A 27571-nucleotide genomic window follows, 5' to 3' on the forward strand; every position below is an offset into this window, starting at 1 on the left:
TTTTATTCCCGCCTAGAATCAGATGTCGTAAAACGTGCTACCAATTACCGAAATTGCGACACAAACTTCTTTAAAAAAAAACTGAATCAACATGCCTTTTGAGTATGAGTTTCTATAATAAAAAGGCAATTTAACAGAAAATTGACATAAGTATGAACATAATTAATTTTTTTTAAAGCCGACAACGACTGATTAATTTCCGGGTACGTTATAGTAAATTTACTGTACCCGGGGTACATGTAAGTAATACCCGAGCTGACAATGACCAATCGAGCTGAAGTAACATTTCAAACTCGTTTGATACTGTGAATTAAGGTCAGTGGCGTAGCATAATGTAAGCCTTAAGCGTCAACTTGTTCTCAAAGGTGAAAAATATAAAGCCCCAAAAGCAATAAATATCAAAAAGCTTATATTCAAAATTGTGAACATTCATATCTATTAACATGCGTTTAAATATAACAGGCATTTTTTACATACAAAACTTGTTTTCTCTCTAACTTAGAAACAAACTGTGTTCATAGAAAAATTATTTCAAAGTTGCTAAATATTCAATTAATGCACATTTTTTTAACCTTTTGCTAGGAATATGATAAAATTACCACTTTACCTTGATTAAAGTCATCTGATTAAATGAGAAAGTTCTTTAGTGAAGAACGGAAACAGGAAATGGACTTATACATTGTACATATGTTGCAAATCAAATCCTGGAAAAAAACACACACAACATAAACAGCTTGAAACAGCACAGAATATAATTATGTCTGATTGTTGTCAAAACATTCCAAAAAAAAATCACTCCAGAGATGCATTTTTTTTTAAATTAAATATATCAGGGAAGAAATTGTAGGTTCCTTTAGCAGTGTCGCAAGACAAAGGCCTAACAGAAACGCGAAGACGTCCTCTTGTGGCGCTCTATATGATGTGGACTGCATTCTGCTCAAATGATACTTCTAGCTTAAGTCACTATTTAGCTCGCATGAGCAGGAGATATTGTGGTCACTTTCATTCGTCTTTTGTCATTTTGTATTGAGCGTCATCAACTTTAGATACTAGTAGTTACTTCTCTAAATGCCGCACAGTATTATTAGCTTTATGAAACTTGGTCAGAATGGTTAACTTGACAATATCTACGCCTAGTTCAAATCTTTACTTATGAGTGTCCAAAAACTAGGTCACAAGGTTAAATCTTGAAAAAATCTTATTACCACTTTAAAAGCCACATAAATGACTCAATCTATAATGGAACTTGGTCAGAATGTTTATCTTCAGATTATCTAGGCTCTGTAAGAATCAGGTCACCATCAGATTATCTAGGCTCTGAACGAATCATGTCACCATCAGATTATCTAGGCTCTGAACGAATCAGGTCACCATCAGATTATCTAGGCTCTGTACGAATCAGGTCACCATCAGATTATCTAGGCTCTGTACGAATCAGGTCACCAGGTCAGATCTAAAACAAGATGCGTTTGTGAAACACAATGTCCCCCTATATTACATTTGACCTTGAAGGATGGCCTTGACCTTGTGAAGGATGACCTTGACCTTTCACCACTCAAAATGTGCAGCTCCATGAGATAAACATGCATGCCAAATATCAAGTTGCTATCTTCAATATTGCAAAAGTATTCATAAAATAAGCGATTTGGGCCACATATATTTGACCTCTGACCTTGAAGGATGACCTTGACCTTTCACCACTCAAAATGTGCAGCTCCACGAGATGCACATGCATGCCAAATATCAAGTTGCTATCTTCAATATTGCAAAAGTATTTATAAAATAAGTGATTTGGGCCACATATATTTGACCTCTGACCTTGAAGGATGACCTTGAACTTTCACCACTCATAATGTGCAGCTCCATGAGATACAAATGCATGCCAAATATCAAGTTGCTATCTTCAATATTGCAAAAGTATTTATAAAATAAGTGATTTGGGCCACATATATTTGACCTCTGACCTTGAAGGATGACCTTGACCTTTTACCACTCAAAATGTGCAGCTCCATGAGATACACATGCATGCCAAATATCAAGTTGCTATATTCAATATAGCAAAAGTTATTGCAAAATGTTAAAGTTGGCGCAAACAGACCAACCAACAGACCAACAGACCAACCAACGGACAGGGCAAAAACAATATGTCCCCCACTACAATAGTGGGGGACATAAAAACTTTGTTACCAATCTAAATGCCACATGTATACTCCATCTCAATAAAACTTGGTCTTAATTTTTATCTTGACAATAGATAAACTCGAACTTGACAATTGTCAAGATTATTCGAGTTCGAATCTAGGTAACATCACGTCCAAAACATAGATAACCAGGTCATATCTTGGAAAAACCTTGTGACCAATCTAGAGTAAACATTTATTTTGTAATCTTGATAAAACTAGGTCAGTTGTCAATATCAAAGCCATGTTGAAATATGGGTCATTCAACCCCGTCTAAAGATAAACATTCTAACCAAGTTTCATGATGATGGAGTTAAAAATGTGGCCGTTACAACGACAAGGTTTTACCAAGATTTTATCTAGTTATTGGATGAACATGACCCACATTAAAACTTGGCATATAAATGTCAAGATAACTATTCTAGCCAAGTTTTATTAAGATTGACTTATATATGAGGCCTCTCGAGTGTTAACAATGTTTTTTAAGATTTGACCATGTTACCTCAACGTAAATTTCATCAAGATCGAAAGGAAAATGTGGCCGCTATAGCGAAAGCAAGCTTACAGTGGACAACAAACAATGCTGGACATTAAGGTCATCACAATAGCTCACCATGAGCACTTCATGCTAAGGTGAGCTACATACACGAAGGAATTCGGCTTGTTTTTGTTTCAAAATGTAACGTTGTGTTTGGATTTTAACACCATGCTAGCTGCCACTGGAAAATAGCCTATACATACTTTGTTTTTTGATTAATTCAATTTTAGCTTGATTGCTTAGGCTTATGAATACACTCTCAAGCCTTTTTTCTTGTTACAGTTAGTACTTGGCGTATTTGGAGTTAACTGAGAGAATGATTCCAAAATGGAGGTAAATGCTGAAGTGGCATAAGTTTACCCTAACAATTAACCTAAAATACAAACACTTTTATTAATTGTTTATTAAAATTGCAAACCTGTTTATTTAAGACGCTAAAGTAATAATACAATCAAATGCAGTTCACAGTAAAAATATACCAACTGTTTATTGAGAAAAATATTTAGCAAATATAATACAAACTGTACCTTTAGGAAAGACCAAAAAAGAATGAATAGCAAACAATCAAAGTACAAAAGACATGAGCATAAAAGACAGACCAGCATTACATTAATTGTGCAATGACAATAAAATACAGACTAGCATAATATTACTTTAATACTCAATTACTTAACACAAGGCTATTTTACAACTCGGCACATGAAATGAAGTAAATTAATGTTTTTTCATTGTCAGTTACATACACAATGCTATTGACATAATAAATGTACATTTTATTTTGCATATGAAAATTATAATATACTACTGTATTTAGAACAAACATCAGTTGAATATATTAGTCACATAAAATCTCAAGCATACACTAACCTTTCAATGTACAACAAAAATAACACAACTATATTTTGGCACCTGCACTTATCAAAATCATGCATGTATATATAAAGAAAGCAAAAATAAATATTATTACATTCACTTAAAAGTAAGTACCATATGCATAAATACTGATACAACGGATAGGACAATACTGACAAAATATCCACTTGAATCACAAAAACAGCTTTAAATTCATTTTTGTTAATCATCATAAAACAACACATGCTTCCAAACAAACATCTCACTTAACATTCCAGCTATCAAATTTACAACATGGTGCAAAATAGTACCTTCAACAGCATGATTTTTTTAAAAGGCTATTTTGCAGACACATAAATTTGTGAATTTTGAAAAAAAAAGAGTTTATATAATTGGTCTGTCGCCTGCGATAAAATGGGCTGGGATGTCTCTTTTAAGTGGCAAGCCCTGCATTTCCATGTATATTTAAATATCATATTGTTATAAAGTAAAAGAAACAGGCTTATGACATGCCAATTACTTTAACCAGTGTTATTAAGCGATAATTTAATAAAATATATATTATATGGACTGAATGACCTTTAACAAGCGTTTGAGTGACAAAGACAATGACAAATTAGCCTAATGAAGTTACAATCATGACTCAACTTATGACAATCTTACTTTAATTATGTTAAAATATTATTTATTGACAACAGCAGTTATGACAAATAAAAAACTTAACATGTATTTTTTGTTTAATAAGCTTAGTTTTTTTTAATGAAAAAAAAATCAGAAAAATATGGTGTATGCAATAAGTTTTAGTTTGTTGTTTCATTTAAATGCTGCTTAAAAATTGGTTAAACTAATATTTAAAATAATATACTTAACATGTGTTTGTTATTAATAAGCAAATGCACTGGTTTGTATGTTTTTCTATTTGAATTAAAAACTCTACACCAAATTAACAGTATACAAGATAATTGCTTTTTTTGTTTTTGATCCGCCATGTGTTTGCTAATAAAAGTACAACAATCCAGAAAAATACACTCACTTGGGTGCGCTTATATACCAAAGCAAAATGTAAGATGCTGATATAGATTTATTGAATTAGAAATGTCAGGTGTAAAAACCTAGTACATACCGGTAGTGTAATGTACTCTTCTTGGTATAGCAATAGGATTACGAAACAAACACAGAATTGATTGGATATACATGTAAATGTCCTTTGTTCCTTGGCTTATTCGGTCTTAAAAAGTTGAACATAAGCAATTAATTTTCATCAGGATCTTTAATTCATGGGTCAGTCTCGCAAAGAAATAAATGGAAATTAACGACACACAAATAAAAATGAGTTTAGTTAAAAAAAATCATGCAAAAACAAAAACACAAAAAGGTGAGAAACCAAGAAAACTCAGTGGATAATTCACAACTGAATATTTAAAAAGAGTTTGATGCAAATTAAACTCTACTATACATTGAATTAATATTAAACTAAGAGTGCCATTTTTACAAACATATACCCATTAAATAGTGTGTGTTTTTTTCTACTAGAGATTAAAACATGTCTCATATGATAAATGTCTTATTTCACCTTCATTTGCATTTAGAAGGTGACTTTTGACCTCAAGTCTTGGCTATTGTGTTGGCCACTCAATCTTGGTATGTTTGAAACATCTGCCATTTAAAAACAACACATAAAACATTGAGATGCTAAAACAATTTTACCTCTGACCTTGAATTGTAACCTTAATAATAAAAAAGACAAAGAGTTGGCTGGTTTCTTATATTTTACAAATGACCTTGAACTGTGACCTTCACACAACCTTGACCTTGAGACCTGGTTTATAATAATGACAATATTTTGAAAACATTGTTTATTCATAAATATCAAATGTACAAATGGCAACTGATACATAAATTTCATTTGTTTGAACTTCACAAAAATAAAAGAAGAGCTGTCCAAAGTATGCTTGACAATTCTTGCATTTTGATAGTGGAGTGTACAATTTTTGTCAGTCACCTGATATATTGACAACATTGAAAGACATATTTGATGTTGTATCTCTGCAGTAGTTATTTAGTATATTTAAACTAAAGGCTGAAAATTTAAAAATAAAAACAAGAAATAAGACCATGCTGCATAAGTAGATATTAAACTTTTTACCAATTAGTTTAGTTGAATTGTATTACCTTCGAAAGCAAGGTGTAAGCTTCATGTTATCTACACACGCACACAATAACAAGACAATAACTTATTCCAAACTAAAGTCGTTGAGCAGAAACCATTTTCCTATTATAAGTAACAATGGCCTTGATACAACCTTCCCCAAATGCGCGACAAACCTATGTCTGCATAGAGACTACCTTCAAACAAAATTACCGCCATATAACTGCACTCAAACTCAAGTAATTGAGCACTCTTTCTGTTAACAGTAGAAGTGACCTTGACCCACTAGCCCCAAATGCAACCTTTGCTAGATCAGCCTGTAACAAACATACACACAATTTCAGCATAATATCTCCATCCTATCTGAAGTTATTGATTTCTCATTTGTTATCTATTTTTAGAAATAATGACCTTTACCATGACCAAACAAGCCAAATGTGCAGCCCCATGCTAGGTCTCCATGTCAGTAAGAGATAGGAGTTGTTGTAAAAAACACTTTCTTGAATTTCCAAAGTATAAAAATTATAATAAGACGCATAATTCTGCTTAATTGCAGTTTAGAGTAATGGGGCTTGGTTGTTGGTCGTTGACCTCCAAAAGACATGTGTGAAGTTTACATGGAACAACTGTCTTAGTTACCGAGATATGTACTTGTTTCACTTAAACTTGAACTTCAGCTTGCATGAAAAACAGGCTTTTATAAGTAAAAAATATAGAGATAAAAAGTACTTGCATGCAAACATTAAAAAGAATTTTGTAACAGATAAAGGAGCATAATTCTGCAACATTTTACGTCAGTGGTATGGCACTTGCTAAGAAATCTCACACAAACTGAAACTCTGAGAAAAAAGGGGCCTAATTCTGCTAAATTGAACCTGAGAGTTATGACCCCAAACACATGAGTGAAGTTTCAATTAATTACATGTAGTACTAAGAGTCAATGATATGCAGATGTTGGATTTTAACAGTGACCACAATGCTTAGCAAAACAAGGGGGCAAAATTCTGCTAAATTGCATGTCAGCGTCATGGAACTCATTCTGTTACCTCACACAATGAACCCAAACACGTGTGAAATTTCATCTGAAAACCTCTAGTGGAAACAGTGAAATGGACAAGTTGAGTGTTTACCTTAACCACTGCATTTCACAGACACCAACACGACACTTGGGTGAACAGTATACCTTTAACTATTCAGTTGAATAGCCAATGCAATTTGTTCAATAACCATACTTCAATACAATAATCTAGTTTCAATGCCGTTTTTGCTTCTTCTCAAAATAGTGTACACAAGATTTAGGATAAGGAAAAGGCCATTCATATGTATTTGGCACGATTCCATCACACTTTGACTCAAAATATGAGAACAGAGGAAACCAGATGCGTCGGCGATATTTGTCCCGTGCCATGAGAGAGCGATTATTCGCGAGAGTGTGGTAGTAGAGGAAGAGACGACTGGTGATGTAGAAGGCAATGAAAACATCGATGGAGTAGTGCTCGTGTGCAGCCAGCAGGAAAAATATGGCAAACAGATTGGCAACCCACGTGAACGTGTGCAGCTGATAGAGACGTCGGGAGGTATCTGAAATACACGTGTAGATGTAGCATGAGTATAGCATCTGAAATACACGTGTAGATGTAGCATGAGTATAGCATCTGAAATACACGTGTAGATGTAGCATGAGTATAGCATCTGAAATACACGTGTAGATGTAGCATGAGTATAGCATAAGGACTCTATCAACATCATCAAGTACCCTGATATAGACGTCGGGAGGTATCTAAAATACACGTGTAGATGTAGCATGAGTATAGCATAAGGTTTCTATCAACATCATCAAGTACCCTGATAGAGACATCGGGAGGTATCTGAAATACACGTGTAGATGTAGCATGAGTATAGCATAAGGTCTCTATCAACATCATCATGTACCCTGATATAGACGTAGGGAGGTATCTGAAATACACATGTAGATGTAGCATGAGTAGTCGGGAGGTATCTGAAATACACGTGTAGATGTAGCATGAGTATAGCATAAGGTCTCTATCAACATCATCAAGTACCCTGATAGAGACGTAGGGAGGTATCTGAAATACACATGTAGATGTAGCATGAGTAGTCGGGAGGTATCTGAAATACACGAGTAGATGTAGCATGAGTATAGCATAAGGTCTCTATCAACATCATCATGTACCTGATGGAGACGTCGGGAGGTATCTGAAATACACGTGTAGATGTAGCATGAGTATAGCATAAGGTCTCGATCAACATCATCATGTTCCCTGATATAGACATCGGGAGGTATCTGAAATACACGTGTAGATGTAGCATGAGTAGTTGGGAGGTATCTGGAATACACATGTAGATGTAGCATGAGTATAGCATAAGGTCTCTATTAACATCATCAAGTACCCTGATATAGACGTCGGGAGGTATCTGAAATACACGAGTAGATGTAGCATGAGTATAGCATAAGGTCTCTATCAACATCATCAAGTACCCTGATATAGACGTAGGGAGGTATCTGAAATACACGTGTAGATGTAGCATGAGTAGTCGTGAGGTATCTGAAATACACATGTAGATGTAGCATGAGTAGTCGGGAGGTATCTGAAATACACATGTAGATGTAGCATGAGTAGTCGTGAGGTATCTGAAATACACGAGTAGATGTAGCATGAGTATAGCATAAGGTCTCTATCAACATCATAAAGTACCCTGATATAGACGTAGGGAGGTATCTGAAATACACATGTAGATGTAGCATGAGTATAGCATAAGGTCTCTATCAACATCATCATGTACCCTGATATAGACGTAGGGAGGTATCTGAAATACACGTGTAGATGTAGCATGAGTAGTCGTGAGGTATCTGAAATACACGTGTAGATGTAGCATGAGTATAGCATAAGGTCTCTATCAACATCATCATGTACCCTGATATAGACGTCGGGAGGTATCTGAAATACACGTGTAGATGTAGCATGAGTATAGCATAAGGTCTCTATCAACATTGTCATGTACCCTGAAGAACGTACCTATAATGGAATAATTACATTAAGAGATTGACATTCAATCGAATTAAATTTTATATTCTCAGGTTTCAAAGTTAACTTTTTTAACACAAGACCACTGGTCTAAACTGACCAAATATAAACTAAACCAACTGTAGGAACTAACAAGCGATGTGTTTGTGAAACACTATGTCCCCATATATTTGACCTTTGACCTTGAATGATGACCTTGACCTTTCACCACTCACAATGTGCAGCTCCATGAGATACACATGCATGCCAAATATCAAGCTGCTATCTTCAATACTGCAAAAGTGTACATTAAATTAGCGATTTTGACCCATATATTTGACCTTTGACCTTGAAGGATGACCTTGACCTTTCACCACTCAAAATGTGCAGCTCTATGAGATACACATGCATGCCAAATATGAAGTTGCTATCTTCAATATTGCAAAAGTTATTGCAAATGTTAAAGTTTGCACAAACAAACACACAAACCAACCAACAGACCAACCAACAGAAAGGGCAAAAACAATATGTCCCCCACTATAGTGGTGGGGGACACTAGAAGTTGTCGTACAATTGTGTAAATTATGAATTATGAATACATGTATTCAAATAAAAATAAATAATAAATTGTCTTCAGTGTTAATTAAAACAAACAACTCATAGCACTCATAGGGTTGAAGTGAGCAAGCATAATATATTCAAACCCACACTTCACCCACCCAAAACAAACATGAAATAATGTTAATTTATTTTTGGAGGTGGATGATATTTTTGAACTATCAATTTCATATTTAACCGTCAGTTTCTTTCTTTACAAAACATTACAATTACATCGCAATAATATACAAGAGGGCCATCAGGCCCTAAGGCGCTCACCTGAAAGCCAAAGGAACTAGACTGTTCTGAAAAAAATGCAAGCTGATTCATGAAGATTATTTTGGACCAAAAAAGTGACTTTTAACATGTTTGTTTTATATTTGACCTTGTGACCTAGTTTTTGAGCTCATATGACCCAGCTTCAATCTCTGGCAAAATTTCATTGGGATAAATGTTCTGACCAAGTTTCATGAAGATTGGCCAATAAATGTGGCTAACATAGTGTCTACAAGTTTTCACTTAAGCCATATAAGGACAACTGCCCCCCCCCCCCCTGGCGGCCATGTTTTTCAACAAACCATAACCATTTTCAAACTCACTCAAGCTATTGTTAGAACAAATGTTCAGATCAAGTTTCATAAAGATTGGATAATAAATGTGACTTCTAGAGTGTTAACAAGGTTTTGTAGTAAATAGCCATTTAAGGAAAAATGCCACGCCCCCTTGCAACCATGTTTTTTAACTGATCTCAACCATTTTTAAACTTAGCCCAGATATTATTAGTCCAAATATTCTGACAAAGTTTCATGAGCATTGGACCACAAATGTGACTTCTAGAGTGTTAACAAGGTTTTACCATACAGTAAAGCCATATAAGGAAAACTGCCCCGCCCCATGGTGGCCATGTTTTTCATTCGACTGGAACCATTTTCGAACTCGTCCAAGATCTTATTTGGACACATGTTTTGACCAAGTTTCATGAAGATTGGTCTAAAAATGTGACCAAGTTTCATGAAGATTGGTCTAAAAATGTGACTTCTAGAGTGTTAACAAGGTTTTACTATAGCCATATAAGGAAAACTGCCACGCCCCCTGGCGGCCATGTTTTTCAACCAACCGGAACCATTTTCGAACTCCTCCAAGATATTATTGGCACACATGTTCTGACAAAGTTTCATGAAGAATGGACTAAAATTGTGACTTCTAGTGTGTTAACAAGGTTTTACTATAGCCATATAAGGAAAACTGCCACACCTCCTGGCGGCCATGTTTTTCAACCAACCGGAATCATTTTCGAACTCGTCCAAGATATTATTGGGACACATGTTCTGACAAAGTTTCATGAAGATCGGACAATAAATGTGACTTCTAGAGTGTTAACAAGGTTTTACCATACAGTAAAGCCATATAAGGAAAACTGCCCGCCCCATGGTGGCCATGTTTTTCATTCAACAGGAACCATTTTCGAACTCGTCCAAGATATTATTAGGACACATGTTTTGACCAAGTTTCATGAAGATTGGACTAAAAATGTGACTTCTAGAGTGTTAACAAGGTTTTACTATAGCCATATAAGGAAAACTGCCACGCCCCCTGATGGCCATGTTTTTCAACCAACCGGAACCATTTTCGAACTTGTCCAAGATATTATTGGGACACATGTTCTGACAAAGTTTCATGAAGATCGGACAATAAATGTGACTTCTAGATTGTTAACAAGGTTTTACTATAGCAAACTGCCACGCCCCCTGGCAGCCATGTTTTTCAATGAACCGGAACCATTTTCGAACTTGTCCAAGATATTATTTGGACACATGTTCTGAGTAAGTTTCATGAAGATTGGACAATAAATGTGGCCTCTAGAGTGTTAACAAGGTAAATGTTGATGACGCACGACGCAGAAAGCACGACGGACAAAAGGCGATCACAATAGCTCACCATGAGCACGTTGTGCTCAGGTGAGCTAATAAAAACAAGAATATCAGTGAAACTGATGGACGCTCCCCGATGATGTTCTTTGTCAGTTTATGTATTAATAACCACCTAAAAAAAAATTATTAGCCTCGGTGACCTTGACCTTGACCCCAGTGACCTCAAACCTCATCAAAAGGTAGAGGCCCATGCAAAGTACCTACATGCCAAATATGAAAGAGATCGGTAAAGTATTGAAGGTGCTATGAGAAACTGTTACAAAAGTGTGACGGAATATATATTAATAGCCTCAGTGACCTTGAGCCCAGTGACCTCAAACCTCATCAAAAGGTAGAGGTCCATGCAAGGTACCTACATACCAAATATGAAAGTGATCAGTAAAGTATTGAAGGTGCTATGAGAAACTGTAACAAAAGCGTGACAGAGAAATCTATGATGAGCCTCAGTGACCTTGACTCCAGTGACCTCAAACCTCATCAAAAGGTAGAGGTCCATGCCAGGTACCTACATGCCAAATATGAAAGTGATCGGTAAAGTATTAAAGGTGCTATGAGAAACTGTAACAAAAGTGTGATGGAAAAATCTATTATTAGCCTCAGTGACCTTGACCCCAGTGACCTCAAACCTCATCAAAAGGTAGAGGTCCATGCAAGGTACCTACATGCCAAATATGAAAGAGATCGGTAAAGTATTAAAGGTGCTATGAGAAACTGTAACAAAAGTGTGACTGAAAAATCTATTATTAGCCTCAGTGACCTTGACCCCAGTGACCTCAAACCTCATCAAAAGGTAGAGGTCCATGCAAGGTACCTACATGCCAAATATGAAAGAGATCGGTAAAGTATTGAAGGTGCTATGAGAAACTGTAACAAAAGTGTGACGGAAAAATCTATAATTAGCCTCAGTGACCTTGACCCCAGTGACCTAAAACGTCATCAAAAGGTATAGGTCCATGCAAGGTACCTACATGCCAAATATGAAAGAGATCGGTAAAGTATTGAAGGTGGTATGAGAAACTTTAACAGAAGTGTGACAGAAAAATCTATTATTAGCCTCGGTGACCTTGACCTTGACCCCAGTGACCTCAAACCTCATCAAAAGGTAGAGGTCCATGCAAGGTACCTACATGTCAAATTTGAAAGAGATCGGTAAAGTTTTGAAGGTTCTATGAGAAACTGTAACAAAAGTGTGACAGAAGGACGGAAGTATGGAACTACAGACTGGCAACTATATGCTCCACCGAAAATATTTCGGGGAGCATAATAAAACAACAATAATACCTGTAAAAATAAGACATGTGTACATAGGGCTAAAATGCCCCCTCATTCCAGGTTTGTCTCAAAACTGCTGCGATACAGAAGTTGTGCAGACTAACAAAGGATACTTACTAGGGATGGCATCGAATACCAATATCGGTATTCGAATGTTCGCAAATTCATTCAATCGAATATTCGAAATATTCGCATAAAACGGCTGGATTGATTTTTCCTTGTTATGTGTTAATTTCCATTGGTTTGTAAGTTATATCCGTTTGCTAAATACGAGGCTGTTCATTAACGTTGCTATCGAATAATTGTATCGCTGTCGACTAATACTATGACCGATACTGTGATCGGGCACAAATAGAATGAAAAACATTGTGTCATAGAATTTTATTTTTTAATGATTCCACAGATTTGTAGCAGACCGCGCACATGTAAAACTAAGTTTACACACATTACACGTTGTGGTCTTCTTATCCACAGACCGTGTAAAGTATTCCATACTGCAGAAAGGGCTGGTGGCATTTTCAGATTTGAATTATGATTCCTTGATGATTGTTTAATTTATATCATCTGTTACTTTTGAGTAATTCAAATATTTAAATGTCTGTTCAAACTGTGATCACAAAAACTAAATTATTATTCGCCAGTAAATTGAAGCCCTTAATTGGTACCTAATTGACAAACAACAGTTCGGGCCCTTTCTTATAGTAAGTATATTGCATTGCGCGATTTCATTTGAGTAATTCACACATTTTAATGGCTGTACATACTGTGATCACAAAACTTAATTATTATTCGCCAGTCAATTGAAACCGTTAATTGGCAACCCATTGGCAAACAACAGTCGGGGCCTTTCTTAGAGCGTGTATATTGAATTGCGCAATCAACACTGATACGGGACGCGTTATCAGTTTGACACAAAGAACGTCACGTCAAACATGTTACTCCCAGGTGATTTCGGTTGCTTTTTAGTAAGCGGTTCGCAGGTCATTAAATATTGGTGAAATTACGTTTGGAAAAAAATGCGAATATCATTTTTATTATTCGAATGCTGACCATTCAATCGAATATTCGAATAATTTTGCCATCCCTAATACTTACACTCAGTGATACTGAAGTTGTTAAGTCTAACAAATTATAATTACACGCTGTGATACTGAAGTTTTCAAGTATCATAAAGGATACTTACAATCAGTGATACAGAAGTTGTAAAGACAAACAAAGGATACTTACAATCTGTGATACAGAAATTGTGAAGACTAACAAATCATTATTACACTCTGTGATGCTGAAGTTGTCAAATATCACAAAGGATACTTACAATCTGTGATACTGAAGTCGTGAAGACTATTAAAGGATACTTAAAATATGTGATACAGAAGTGGTGAAGACAAACAAATGATAATGACACTCTGTGATACTGAAGTTGACAAGTATTATAAAACAAGGGCTGTTTGTAAAACATGCATGCCCCCTATATGGGCTGTCAGTTGTAGTGGCAGCCATTGTGTGAATACGTATTTTGTCACTGTGACCTTGACCTTTTACCTTGTGACCTGAAAATCAATAGTGGTCATCTGCCAGTCATGATCAATGTACCTATGAAGTTTCATGATCCTAGGCCAAATTATTATTGAGCTATCATGAGGAAACCATTTTACTGTTTCAAGTCACTGTGACCTTGACCTTTGACCTAGTGATCTGAAAATCAATAGGGGTCATCTGCCAGTCATTATTAATGTACCTATGAAGTAAACTATGAAGTTTCATTCTCAAGATAAGCATTCTTGAGTTACCATCCGGAAACCATTTTACTGTTTCGAGTCAGTGACCTTGACTTTTGACCTAGTGACCTGAAAATCAATAGGGGTCATCTGCCAGTCATGATCAATGTACCTATGAAGTTTCATGATCCTAGGCGTTAGCATTCTTGAGTTATCATACGGAAACCATTTAACTGTTTCCAATCACTGTGACCTTGACCTTTGACCTAGTGACCTGAAAATCAATAGGGGTCATTTGCCAGTCATGAACAATGTACCTTTAAAGTTTCATGATCCTAGGCGTAAGCATTCTTAAGTTATCATCCCAGTGGTTTTTTTGCCTACTTTGGGAAAAAGAGTCTGACCAAATTGGGAATTTTTTATCGACAAAATTGCCCATTTTGGGAATTTTTGTTTCGTGAAACGACTCAATTAAACTAATCATGCTTAAATAAGTCTGTGGTTTAACAATTTTCTTTATATAAACACATGCAAAACAAACACTGCCCAAACACAAGTTACAGCAACATTTTTGGCCGAGCTAAAATAGAGCCATGGGTATTTCATTTCATACTTTAATGTATTAAATGACGATTGAACTACAACTTTCTTACAAGGCTCTGAGCATTCAGTTGCCGATTTTGTGATTGACGGCCCTGGCATTACTTCTGTTGCTGTTACCTTTTTCTGCGTATCGTCCGAGCCTGCCTGTTCAGGGTTACTTGCGGCAGTAATTTTGGAAGATTCTGAGCGTTTCGAAAACATCTATGATATCGTTACACATCCTTTAGCGTCTATTTTTTGTGTTTTTTTAATGTAATATTTACTATTGTGCGAAGCCATGATTGAAAATAAGCGTCTACAGATATGGTATAGAATGTGTATTATGCGGCTCTATATACTCTTGTATAATGCGGAACAGTTCGAACGTCATCGCTGAGAGTAAATGCATCCGGCAAATACACCAAAAAATCTGTGTCACTAAAGGCTTTATTACGTCGTGAATGAAGAAAAGTCACTCTTTCGATATAAATTATGTTTACTTTTTACGATTTTGGAAGATTTTATTTTTTGGAATTGGGAAAAATGCAATCATAATTCGATTGGGAACGGGTCCATTTGCTTTGGGAATGCCTCCGTTTCCCGGAGGCACAGACAGTGCTGAAAAACCCCTGCATCCGGAAACCATTTTACTATTTCAAGTCACTGTGACCTTGACCTTTGACCTAGTGACCTGAAAATCAATAGGGGTCATCTGCCAGTCATGATCAATGTACCTATGAAGTTTCACGATATTAGGCCTAAGCATTATTGAGTTATCATACGGAAACCATTTTACTATTTAGAGTCATTGTGACCTTGACCTTTGACCTAGTGACCTGAAAATCAATAGGGGTCATCTGCCAGTCATGATCAATGTACCTATGAAGTAACATGATTATAGGCCTAAGCGTTCTTGAGTTATCATCCGGAAACCATCTGGTGGATGGACCGACCGACCGACGGACCGACCGACATGTGCAAAACAATATACCCTCTCTTCTTCGAAGGGGGGCATAAAAATAATTACACTCTGTGATACTGAAGTTATGAAGACTAAAAAAGGATACTTACACTCTGTGATACAGAAGTTATAAAGATAAGCATATGATAATAACACTGTGTGCTACAGAAGTTGGGATAATTGTTTCACCGGAGGGGACTTATGGTTTGTGCTCTGTCTGTCAGTCTGTCAGTCCGTCACACTTTTCTGGATCCTGCGATAACTTTAAAAGTTCTTAATATTTTTTCATGAAACTTGAAACATTGATAGATGGCAATATGGACATTATGCACGTCATTTCATTTTGTTTCTATGTCAAAAATTATGGTTGCTATGGCAACAAATAGACTAAAAATACTGCTGAAAATGGTGGTTTTCTGGATCTTGCGATAACTTTAAAAGTTCTTAATATTTTTCATGAAACTTAAAACATGGATAGATGGCTATATGGACATTACGCACGTCATTTCATTTTGTTCCTACGTCAAAAATTCTGGTTGCTATGGCAACAACAACAAAATTCCGACAATGATGGAAATTCTGACAATGGTGGAGCCGGTAGGGGACTATAGTCTTGTTACATTCTGTGATACAGAAGTAGCGAAGACTAACAAAGGATACTAACACTCTGTGATACAGAAAATGTGAAGACTAACAAAGGATACTTACACTCTGTGATACATAAGTTGTGAAGAATAACAAATGATAATAACAATCTGTGATACAGAAGTTGTGAAGTCTAACAAAGGATACTTGCAATCTGTGATACAGAAGTTGTGAAGACTAACAAAGGATACTTACACTCTGTTATACAGATGATGTGAAGTCTAACAAAGGATACTTACACTATGTGATAAAGAAGTTGTGAAGAATAACAAATGATAATTACTCTCTGTGATACAGAAGTTGTGAAGACTAACAAAGGATACTTACACTCTGTTATACAGAAGTTGTGAAGTCTAACAAAGGATACTTACACTCTGTGATACAGAAGTTGTGAAGTCTAACAAAAGATACTTACACTATATGATACAGAAGTTGTGAAGACTCATAAAGGATGCTCACACTGAGTGATACGGAAGTTATGAAGACTAACAAAGGATACTTACACTCTGTTATACAGAAGTTGTGAAGTCTAACAAAGGATACTTACACTATATGATACAGAAGTTGTGAAGACTCATAAAGGATGCTCACACTGAGTGATACGGAAGTTATGAAGACTAACAAAGGATACTTACACTCTGTTATACAGAAGTTGTGAAGTCTAACAAAGGATACTTACACTATATGATACAGAAGTTGTGAAGACTCATAAAGGATGCTCACACTGAGTGATACGGAAGTTATGAAGACTAACAAAGGATACTTACACTCTGTGATGCAGAAGTTGTGAACACTAACAAAGGATACATACACTCACATACATTTAACTTTTACTGCACATAACTGTTCAGAGGAATTATACAGGAATACTTACATTCAGTAATAAAGAAGTTGAGGAGTGTGATACATGAAGTGTGTCCACTAAACATGTAGTCTCCACATGACTTGACTCCCTGTATGGACATCCCAAAGCCAGACCAGATCTCAAAGGTCCGTGTCATCTTGGAATACCAGGTCCCAAACTGTAGGCACAAGTTATAAAATATATCATGGAAATTGTGTTCACATAAAAAAAACACAATTCATGCTAATATGAAAGAAAATGTTATTTTAACTGAACACTATTTTATTTGTAAGAAGTACATACATGTATATTGTTCAAAACACATGATGCATATGGAATACATAATTAACAGTATGACTGGTAATAACATACTGTGCTTCTTTAAATAACTCCAAATCTATTACACGATGAGAAACTATATAATTATTAATTAGCCAATTTGGTATCATTTCAATTTACTGTAATTGAATAATGTATTTGGAATATTTTTCTCAAGGTGTAATAGAAAGTACAGCCCTTGATGTTGTGGAGTATCACCTTCTGTCCACACTGCAGATGGATGCCAGGTACAGAGAGGGAGGTAATGAGCATAGTGACACAGCGCAGCAGGAATGTTGTACCCAGCATGGAGAACATGCGACGCATCAGGATGAACCTAGACATACATGCAATACATATAATAGTATATTTTCTGTACCCAGGCTACATTGTAGTATACTTAAGAGTACCTGGGGCACTTTTAAGTAGTACCCGAGCTGACAATGACCGATCAAGCAATACATACACAGCTGCAATGGTGAGGTTGAAATGGTGTCCATCTTGTACCGGGAACTTTAGGATCTTTCAAAAGGCATAAAGTGCTGATTCTAACCAGGAAACAGGGAGGGTCCTAAGCCTATGCATGTCAATGCAATCAAGCATACATTATAGGTGTACATTTATAATACTTTTATGATGACAAATTGCATAATAAATATAAAATGTATTTATTTATCAATATTTAATAAATGAAAGTGCAGATATTGCTCCCAATGCACTCGGCACAATTCAGTGTTCCAACATGAATAGCAACAGACAAATAAATAAATTTCAAAACACATATTACCTGTGCTTATGGAAGAATAAAATAATGGCCCAAATACTGAACATGACTACTCCAATCATCTCGCAGACTTCAAATGCCCAAGGCACGTACGGCATGTTGTCAAGGAAAATGTCAGGTAGTGGTGGATACTTCTGAGGATCTGGCACTCTGTCATGGACTACAGTCATGATAAATGCTGTCAGAAGAAACACAACAAACACGTAGATAAAACTCAACAATGTTTTAAAAATCTCTGGATCACTGTTCTGGGTATAGCTTCCGTTTTTGCTAGCAATTCTTTCTATTTCCTTGTCGATCGTTTCATCATCAGTGCCGGTGTCACTACTTAGCATTCTCTGCACAGCAGGTCTGTGATGCGAGGAGCAGCAAGCACTATTCAATGATGTCCCATCCACTGAATCATAGTGTGTAGACAAAGAATGATCTCTTCCATTATAATGCCCTCTTTTAAGTTTTTGAATACAGGAAAAAAGCTTCTTAACATCTCCTAGTATTTCTAATTGCAAAGGTGGTTGTCGTAGATCAGCTTCGTCCATCATCAGTAATACTAAGCCATCTATTTTATGTACACTAAATTCCCCAGCATATTTTTCAAAACCGTTTTCTTTCAACCAGTCTCCAACATCTTTACAAGTCCAACTTAGTACATCTTGATTTTCCATTATGCCTTAAAAAGAACATCAAGAACATTAATTGAAAAAAGATAAAGACCCTATGAAAAGGAGTGTGTTGTTGGATTAGGGTGGGAACAATAAAAGTGGCAAACTCCTTGACAGATAAACAGACCATAACAATCTAAATAGTGCACAATATAAAATGTGTCATTGAAATCAGCATTTTAATAAGAGATCCCACACAGCAAATGAAAGAAAAAATAATATTACAAACTTATCTAGTATTGGTCAGGAATATCAAGCCTGCTCTTTGCAAAGTTTGATTTTTGACTGCTTGTTTCCTGTTCCCTTTTAAAAAAACAGTTTATGAAATGCTTACTTTACTTGACTTTGTCAATCATTGTTGCAGAATTACCCATTCATGGTTTCTGTCTTGTCTGTGGAAAACTAGCACCATGGTGTGTAAAATCTTCACATAGAATACTTCTGTAACTTTGTGTGCATTTAAAAAAATGTTTACCTGCACTCCGCTTATTTAGCTTCAAAGGGCACGAATATTTTATAAAGCATCCATCTTTTAAGAAAAGTTCCCCCACTTTTACTTGTCCTAGTGTGATTTTACTTGTGCTTTGTAAGGTTGCTAGTGTGATTTTACTCGTGCTATGTAAGGTTCCTAGTGTGATTTTACTCGTGCTATGTAAGGTTCCTAGTGTGATTTTACTCGTGCTATGTAAGGTTCCTTGTCCTAGTGTGATTTTACTAGTGCTATGTAAGGTTCCTTGTCCTAGTGTGATTTTACTCGTGCTATGTAAGGTTCCTTGTCCTAGTGTGATTTTACTCGTGCTATGTAAGGTTCCTTGTCCTAGTGTGATTTTACTCGTGCTATGTAAGGTTCCTTGTGTGATTTTACTCGTGCTATGTAAGGTTCCTAGTGTGATTTTACTCGTGCTATGTAAGGTTCCTAGTGTGATTTTACTCATGCTATGTAAGGTTCCTTGTGTGATTTTACTTGTGCTATGTAAGGTTCCTAGTGTGATTTTACTCGTGCTATGTAAGGTTCCTAGTGTGATTTTACTCGTGCTATGTAAGGTTCCTTTCCCTATAAGCCTTTGCATCTGGAAGTGTGGTCATGTGCTGTGGGGGGAAACTCATTGATGGGAATAACCTCAATCACTTTGGTAAGATGACCACCATTCAAACTCACATAAGCTGTGAGTACACAGAGAACACTATCGCCTCAGTGAGAAAAGTGTACCACATACTGTGCTAGCCTTCAAATCCAAGTAAAAAAAGTATGTGTGAAATAAAAAAAATTACAATTAACTTTATTTGAACCTTTCCCAATCTGGGTTTTTGATCTCCTGTTTACATTTAGTATCGCGGACATTTGGCTGTTTCCCAATGAAAAACAACGACATATTTGTCTCAAACCTCTGTCTGACAACCCCCCCCCCCCCCAAAAAAAAAATAAATAAATAAATAAATAGCTAAACTGTTCCAGTACAATCAATAACAAATATTATACAGCAATACTTCCTTACATGAAAGGGAACATCCGCCAGCACATGCATGCTACAAAATTACAATGGCAAATAACTTTGTTTCAGTTTTTACAAAATTACTCCCTCCTTCTTGCATCTTAATGCTTTTTCCAACAATTATTCAATATTGAATGCATAGTTGACTATTATGTTCAATAGATGTATATTTATCCTATATTTTTGCGAGTAAATGACCAGTGCATTATTTCTGTTAAATTGTTCATGTGGCCATCTTCTTGTTGCTTCATTTATTGTTCTGTGCATGACCTGCATTATTATATCACAGGGAAACAATAAGAAATAGGCATTCAACATTATTATACAGGGAGACAACTCTGGCAGGTGTACGATAACTTCCAGGTGTTGACTACTTGTGTTGAAACAATAATATCCAAACTAGTTTTGCTGATTTTACCCTCCGTTAGGGATATATTTGTGTAGAATAGTTAATTAATATATATAACCATTTATTTGTAACTTGCAAAACAAACAGACACTTTGACTTACGACCAGTTGGTTATTTCACGATACTTATGCGTGCACATGTGTGCGTGTGCGCGTCTGTGTGTAATTATACGTGTGTGCACGAGTGCACAGTGTTTGTTTTTGTATGTATGCGCTCTGTGCGTTCATCATGAAGATTTATTGCACTATGGACAGTTGTTGATGAGAAAAACACCATATCAGAAAGCGAATGGACGTGCTTCTATTGCTTGAAGCTTCTGCACCCTATGCAGCATTTTTTTTCCTTCTTTATGAAGTACCAGAAAACTGCACTTTCCCAATTTGGAAAATACACAAATTTCCCAATTGCTGTTGAAAAAATTCCCAACGGAAGGTTTCCAAAATATTTTTATTTTTTTTAAATGAAACATTTATTTAGTTTCCCTATGCAGCTCTTTGGCTTGAACCTAAGTAAATATAATAATGACAACTTAAAAACACCAAGTTATCAATTTTAAAGTATTGTGAGCAAAGGTTTAAGGGGTTTTTGTGCAAATTTTTCCCAAATTGGCTGGTGATGGTACTTTTCCCAAGTGGGCAAACAATGGCTGTTATGTGAAGATTTGCATTGAGTCCAGCACTACCTTATAAACCTTTTCCCACTTAAAAGCAAAGTGAAAATGACTATGACTATGTGCAAACAGCATAAAACCAGAACAGTCTGCGTGTAACTCGCAGTCTGTTTGCTGTTCATCAGTATCTAAGGGTTGGAGATGAAGCCTTAAAAACTTGAATCGAGTAAGAAAGGTCTTAAATTAAATATAACTTTCTAAGGGACAACAAATGTGTCAAAATACGTATCTAAGTGGTAAAGGGTTAACTTACTACACTCACACAAGATGGGAAGAATATTAATTATAGCTGATATTTAAGCTATTCAATTTAGACTAAAATATTTTCTGTTTTGATGAAGTAATGTGCAGAGGGGGGAAAGCAGTGTACCCGCAAGAAATCCAACCTTTCTGGTATGGCAACCACCAACCAAACTCACATGCTAAGCGAAAGGGCATTGAACCCCGGTCGCCTCGTTGAGAATTACATGAACCAACCACAGCGGGCCAAAGGATAAACCAGCGATTAAATACATTTTTCAGTGAATTATTTTAGCAGAGCATGAATATTTTCATATTACTGTTGTTGGCAACTCAGGTTGTCTGCTGACTATTGTGGGTAACAGTTGCGTTTATCATTCTATATGTTTGTGTTGGTCTAGAAATATTGTGTTATGAAAATTAACTCATGTACAATAGACTAACGCCCATCACATGATTCCCAGTCACAGCTGTGGTCTGCTCAATATCAAAACGTACACTTGACCTGTGGTGATTGCAGGTTGTTAGCCAGTGAGCCACATGAGGTTCACAAAGTCCACAAGAGGCATTCTTTTGTTTTGACATTGATCGCAAGTTAGTGCGCAACTGTCAAAACTGTTGGGGTCACCACATCATTGTAATTTTTCCTAAATCATCAACCTCCACGCAGAGATTTGACTGGAACCAGCATAGCTAACTCAAATCACTGCTGTTATAATCAACCACGTGATGATAGCCGAGCCACGTGGTACAACAATTTTCCAATTGTTATTATTACCTTTTTTTTTTTAATTAACCATAATTACTCTTAGATTTCGAACACTTAAAAATATTTTGTTCGTGTTCAAAAATTAAGATACTGAAAATATTCAACAAGAGGGCCTGAAAGGCCCAAAGTCGCTCACCTGAGATAACAAGATATTGGGACAAATAATCTGACCAAATTTAATGAAGATTGGAAAATAAATGTGGCCTCTAGAGTGTTAACAAGGTTTAACTATAGCCATATAAGGAAAAATGCCCCGCCCCCTGGCAGCCATGTTTTTCAACAAACCGGCATCATTTTTGAAGTCGTCCAAGATATTATTGGGATGAATCATCTGACCAAGTTTCATGAAGATCGGACAGTAAATATGGCATCTAGAGTGTTAACAAGATTTTACTATAGCCATGTAAGGAAAAATGCCCCGCCCCTTGGCAGCCATGTTTTTCAAGCAAACATAACCATTTTCGAACTCATCCAAGATATCATTTAGACCAATCTTCTGACCAAATTTCATGAAGATTGGGCAGTAAATGTGGCCTCTAGAGTGTTAGCAAGGTTTTACTAAAGCCATATATAGCCATATAAGGAAAAATGCCCCGCCCCTGGTAGCCATGTTTTTAAAGCAACCATAACCAATTTCAAACTCATCCAATATATCATTGGGACAAATCTTATGACCAAGTTTCATAATGAGCTGAAAATAAATGTGACCTCTAGAGTGTTAACAAGGTTTTACTATAGCCATATAAGGAAAAATGCCCTGCCCCCTGGCTGCCATGTTTTTCAACCAACCCGCATCATTTTCGAACTCGTCCAAGATATTATTGGGATGAATTTTCTGACCAAGTTTCATGAAGATCAGACAATAAATGTGGCCTCTAGAGTGTTAACAAGATTTTGCTATAGCCATATATAGCCATATAAGGAACAAGGGACAAAATTGTCACAAAACCAGGCTTTCATTGTGAAAAATAAATCTGATAAAGGGAGACAACTCAAACTGAACTTTTGAAATGAACAAACAAAATTAACCCCCTTTGTAAGTTTGTTTCAAAATAAATCTATTTTTAGTCATGGCGACCTTGACATTGGAGATATTGACGTGATTCTTTCGTGCGACACACCGTCCAATGATGATGAACAAATGTGCCAAATGATTTTAAAAGCTCACAATGAATGACATAGTTATGGCCTGGACAAGCTCATTTATGGCCTTTTTTGACCTTTGAACTCAAAGTGTGACCTTGACCTTGGAGATATCGACGTAATTCTTTCACGTGACACACCTTCTAATGATGGTGAACAAATGTGCCAAATGATTTTAAAATCTCACAATGAACGAAAAAGTTATTGCCCGGACAAGCTTGTTCCGCCCGCCAGCCCGCCTGCCGACATTCGCCAAGCTTGTTCCGCCCGCCAGCCGACATTCGCCAATCTAATAACCAGTTTTTTCCTTTGGAAAACCTGGTTAAAATTGCCCCGCCCCTTGGCAGCCATGTTTTTCAAGCAAACGTTACCATTTTCGAACTCATCCAAGATATCATTGAGACCAATCTTCTGACCAAATTTCATCAAGATTAGACAATAAATGTGGCCTCTAGAGTGTTAACAAGGCAAATGTTGATGGCGCACGACGGACGACTGACGATGGACAAAAGGCTATCACAAAAGCTCACCATGAGCATGTTGTGCTCATGTGAGCTAAAAACGATATGTGTCCAAAAATGTATAGACATTAAATAATTAAGTGTCCGAAAATTATAATTATATTGAAATAAATGCAATAAATAAATTCACAATAGCTTTATTGTGGTTTACTCTTCTTTTTCTACTTTAAAATAAATACAACTTCACAGCTTTGCAAACTTTCGCCCCGAATGATACAGAACAAAACGTAAAAACATTAAACATGCTGCTTCCTTATTAGGAACATATCATTTCAAATGCTGTTAGGTGAATTGATTGTTTTCTACCTGTATAAATGGTTATTTATCCAATTACGCAAATATTATCATAAATTGCCTTCAGGCATGCATCTGCCAGGTTTTATGACCTTAATCTGGTTGTAAAAATCAACAATCTAAGTGTCAAAAGATAAGCAAACAATGACAGGTACACAATCTGGTAAAATAGCGCTGTAAAATATACTGTTGGAAAATTAAGAGTCATTAAATATAGACAAAAACATGCATGTCCAAAAATGAAGTCACCAAAAACAAGAAATTGCCAAGCAATTTTGTCCCCCTACCGGTGAAACTCCACCATTGTCAGTATTTTTTTTATTTATTTGTTGCCATAACAACCAGAATTTTTGATGTAGGAACAAAATGAAATGACGTGCATAATCTCCATATTGCCATCTATCCATATTTCAAGTTTCATGAAAAAATATGAAGAACTTTTAAAGTTATCGCAGGATCAAGAAAAGTGTGACGGACAGACAGACAGACTGACAGACGGAGCCCAAACCATAAGTACCCTTCGGTTTCACCAGTAGGGGACAATAATTATTTTGGCTAAAAAAAGAGGATGTCCGAAAATTTAGAGTATCCAAAAACTTAGAGTAATTATGGTAGGTAATTATTTTTTTTATTATAAACCTAAACTTACACACTTTATTCAAAATATAAAAGAAAATGATACCACTTTTCATAATATAATACTTCAAAAAATCCTTCCAGATCTCTGATTTTCTTGTGAGTGCAGAGATATATGTGAGAGCATGGAATGACAACTCTGGGTGGAGATTGCTAAATCCTAGCTCCAATAGACAGGGCTTTTTCTACTGAAATAGCAAAGTGGTTTAATAATTTGATAAGTAGCTTGGAGTTCTATGATCCCAATATTTTTGGTTCTCCATTTGATATGAATTACATATATTATACAACAAATCGTTATGTTGCATTTGACTAACTTCATGTTGTATCATGCCTTGCAACATGTTAAGTGCTTATTTCTTTTGTCTTGTTGAATTGCTACTGTAATTATTAATGCAATTGCTACTGTAATTACTGGTGAAAAGTTGTCATGTACAAACTATAAAGCGATACGAACTTGAATAAACATGACACTAAATTGGTGCGTTTTTCTATTATACACAAGAGAATATGTGATATGCATTTTTCAAATAACAACTTAATAACGAATTAAGCTACAAGAAGGTACCACCAAGTGTCGTAAATGAGCAAAAAGGTGCGCTGTAGGTCCATTATGTAAGGCAACAAATAGAACAGGAGCTTGTCACAGTAGTGCCAAATCCCCGCCGAAATGTGTATGACAACATCTGTTTTAGAGAGTAAAATAATATTTGTAAAACATGGCACCTGTGTCATATATTTACAGTTCAAGGATCAATTAGTTATATAGTGTTGGAGTTATGCTGTAGAGAATTAAATATATGGAAATGAAAAAAAGGGAGGAAATTAAAAAAGAAGACTATAAAGAGTAACTGTTCTTGATCACTGTATTTTTCCTTAAACTCATCTACTCATTTTACAGTGAATACTTCAGTGTTCAAATTAAAATATTATTGTAAAATTAGATAAAGGGAGATATTAAAAATTGAAAAGCTAAAATATTTACTATGAAATTAAATTAAATATAACTTGAAATTATAAATAAATAAAATATAAATACAAAAAATATATATATATATAAAGGGAGATAATTCAAAAACTACTGCCGAAAGAGTTATGGTTCATGTTCACTGCACTTCTCCTAAATGCCATCTGTTTATATTTTTAGTTTCAAGTAAATCCCTTCAGTAGATTTAGAGTTATGCTCCAGACAAAAATTTACTTTGAAATTAAATAAAGGGTGATAATTCATAAACTTAGGTAGATAGAGTTATATTCTAAGTTTAAAGTGAATCCTTTTAATAGATTTGGAGTTATGCTCTGGACAAATTTTCGAACGGAAAGACGGAAAGACAGACGCACAGACGGACTCGCAGACGGACAGACAATTACTACATCCCCTCCGAATGTTTTTTTCGGCAGGGATAACAATGAACAAAGCATTTGTCAACACCAACATACAATTGTAATTGTAATGGATTTGTAATTAAGCAATATACAAAAATTGAAATGTCATTAAGCAATATGCAAATATCATTTAGCAACATTCCCTTCCATATCCTTAAACAGTCTGATCAAATACACAAAATGCAGTTTACTCTCTTTTGGATGGTAACTCTGGTTCTTATTTTCGTTAAGTAAATATACAAGGATTGTTGACCAATCCAAACAAGTGTTACCTTTTCTCCTGTTTTTCTTTGGAGTAAAATGTATTAAAATAAAAGTAGGAAAATATCATATTTTAGTCAGAAATTTAAGTTGCTAAAAACTAATAAAGTGTCATGTTAATTCTGCCTTATTATTGAAGGAATTGTGATAAGCTTGGTCTCTGTATTATTACGCAAATGAAACAGTGCACTCTGTCATTCCTGTGTTGGATTAGAGAAAATATTGGAATTAATATAAGAGATTCTAAAGACTTTAAAGTAAAGTGGTTTGACACCGAGTTGACCAACACAACACACGTGGAGACACCTGATATCCTTTCCTAAAGTAAATCAAGTAAGTTCATAAAGTTTGACATATTCCTCTTGACATGTATTTATATCTTAACACAGATGACATTCATTTTCAGGTACCACATAAGCCAATATTGGCTGTTTATCCCAATATGTACGTATCCGAAAAATGATACAGCAAACCCGAAAATACATTGCTTTTATTAAACTAAGTCAAATATAAACTCTGAATCGATTTCACTAAGCAAAACGAAAGACGCAAAATAATATATAAAAAAAAGCTATGAATTATTTTAACCAACCAAAGTTATGCATGTTTTTTTACCTATTATGAAATAACTTAATAAATGGACTTGTCACATGACTTCAATCATAGTATTTGTTACAGTGTAACCTCTGG

At 35.6% G+C, this 27571-nt stretch overlaps 1 protein-coding gene across 3 annotated transcripts; it reads right to left on the reverse strand.

The window, feature by feature from the left end:
• Positions 1 to 6957: 6957 nt before the first annotated feature.
• Positions 6958 to 27565, reverse strand: LOC127847495 (sphingomyelin synthase-related protein 1-like). 3 transcript variants are annotated; one of them, XM_052379482.1, is made up of 5 exons: positions 27497 to 27565; positions 18401 to 19067; positions 17833 to 17950; positions 17326 to 17473; positions 6958 to 7300 (listed from the first exon to the last, which is right to left on the reverse strand). In XM_052379482.1, exons 2-5 carry the CDS (start codon positions 19060 to 19062, stop codon positions 6972 to 6974), a joined length of 1257 nt encoding a protein of 418 aa, XP_052235442.1. In that variant the 5' UTR covers positions 19063 to 19067; positions 27497 to 27565; the 3' UTR covers positions 6958 to 6971. The 3 variants fall into 3 exon arrangements, with proteins under 3 accessions (XP_052235442.1, XP_052235443.1, XP_052235441.1); XM_052379483.1 differs by lacking the exon at positions 27497 to 27565 and adding an exon at positions 26893 to 26969; XM_052379481.1 differs by lacking the exon at positions 27497 to 27565 and adding an exon at positions 19394 to 19847.
• Between the last annotated feature and the right edge of the window lie 6 nt (positions 27566 to 27571).

This window comes from Dreissena polymorpha, chromosome 10 (genome assembly GCF_020536995.1).
Source record: "Dreissena polymorpha isolate Duluth1 chromosome 10, UMN_Dpol_1.0, whole genome shotgun sequence".
NCBI lineage: Eukaryota > Metazoa > Mollusca > Bivalvia > Myida > Dreissenidae > Dreissena > Dreissena polymorpha.

Coding starts and splice junctions, on each gene's coding strand:
- LOC127847495 (XM_052379482.1), bottom strand. CDS start 19,062: ATGGAAAATCAAGATGTACTAAGTTGGACTTGTAAAGATGTTGGAGAC. Junction 17,951..18,400: donor TTATTCTTCCATAAGCACAG/GTAATATGTGTT, acceptor ATGTATGTCTAG/GTTCATCCTGATGCGTCGCA. Junction 17,474..17,832: donor ATCTGCAGTGTGGACAGAAG/GTGATACTCCAC, acceptor TTGTGCCTACAG/TTTGGGACCTGGTATTCCAA.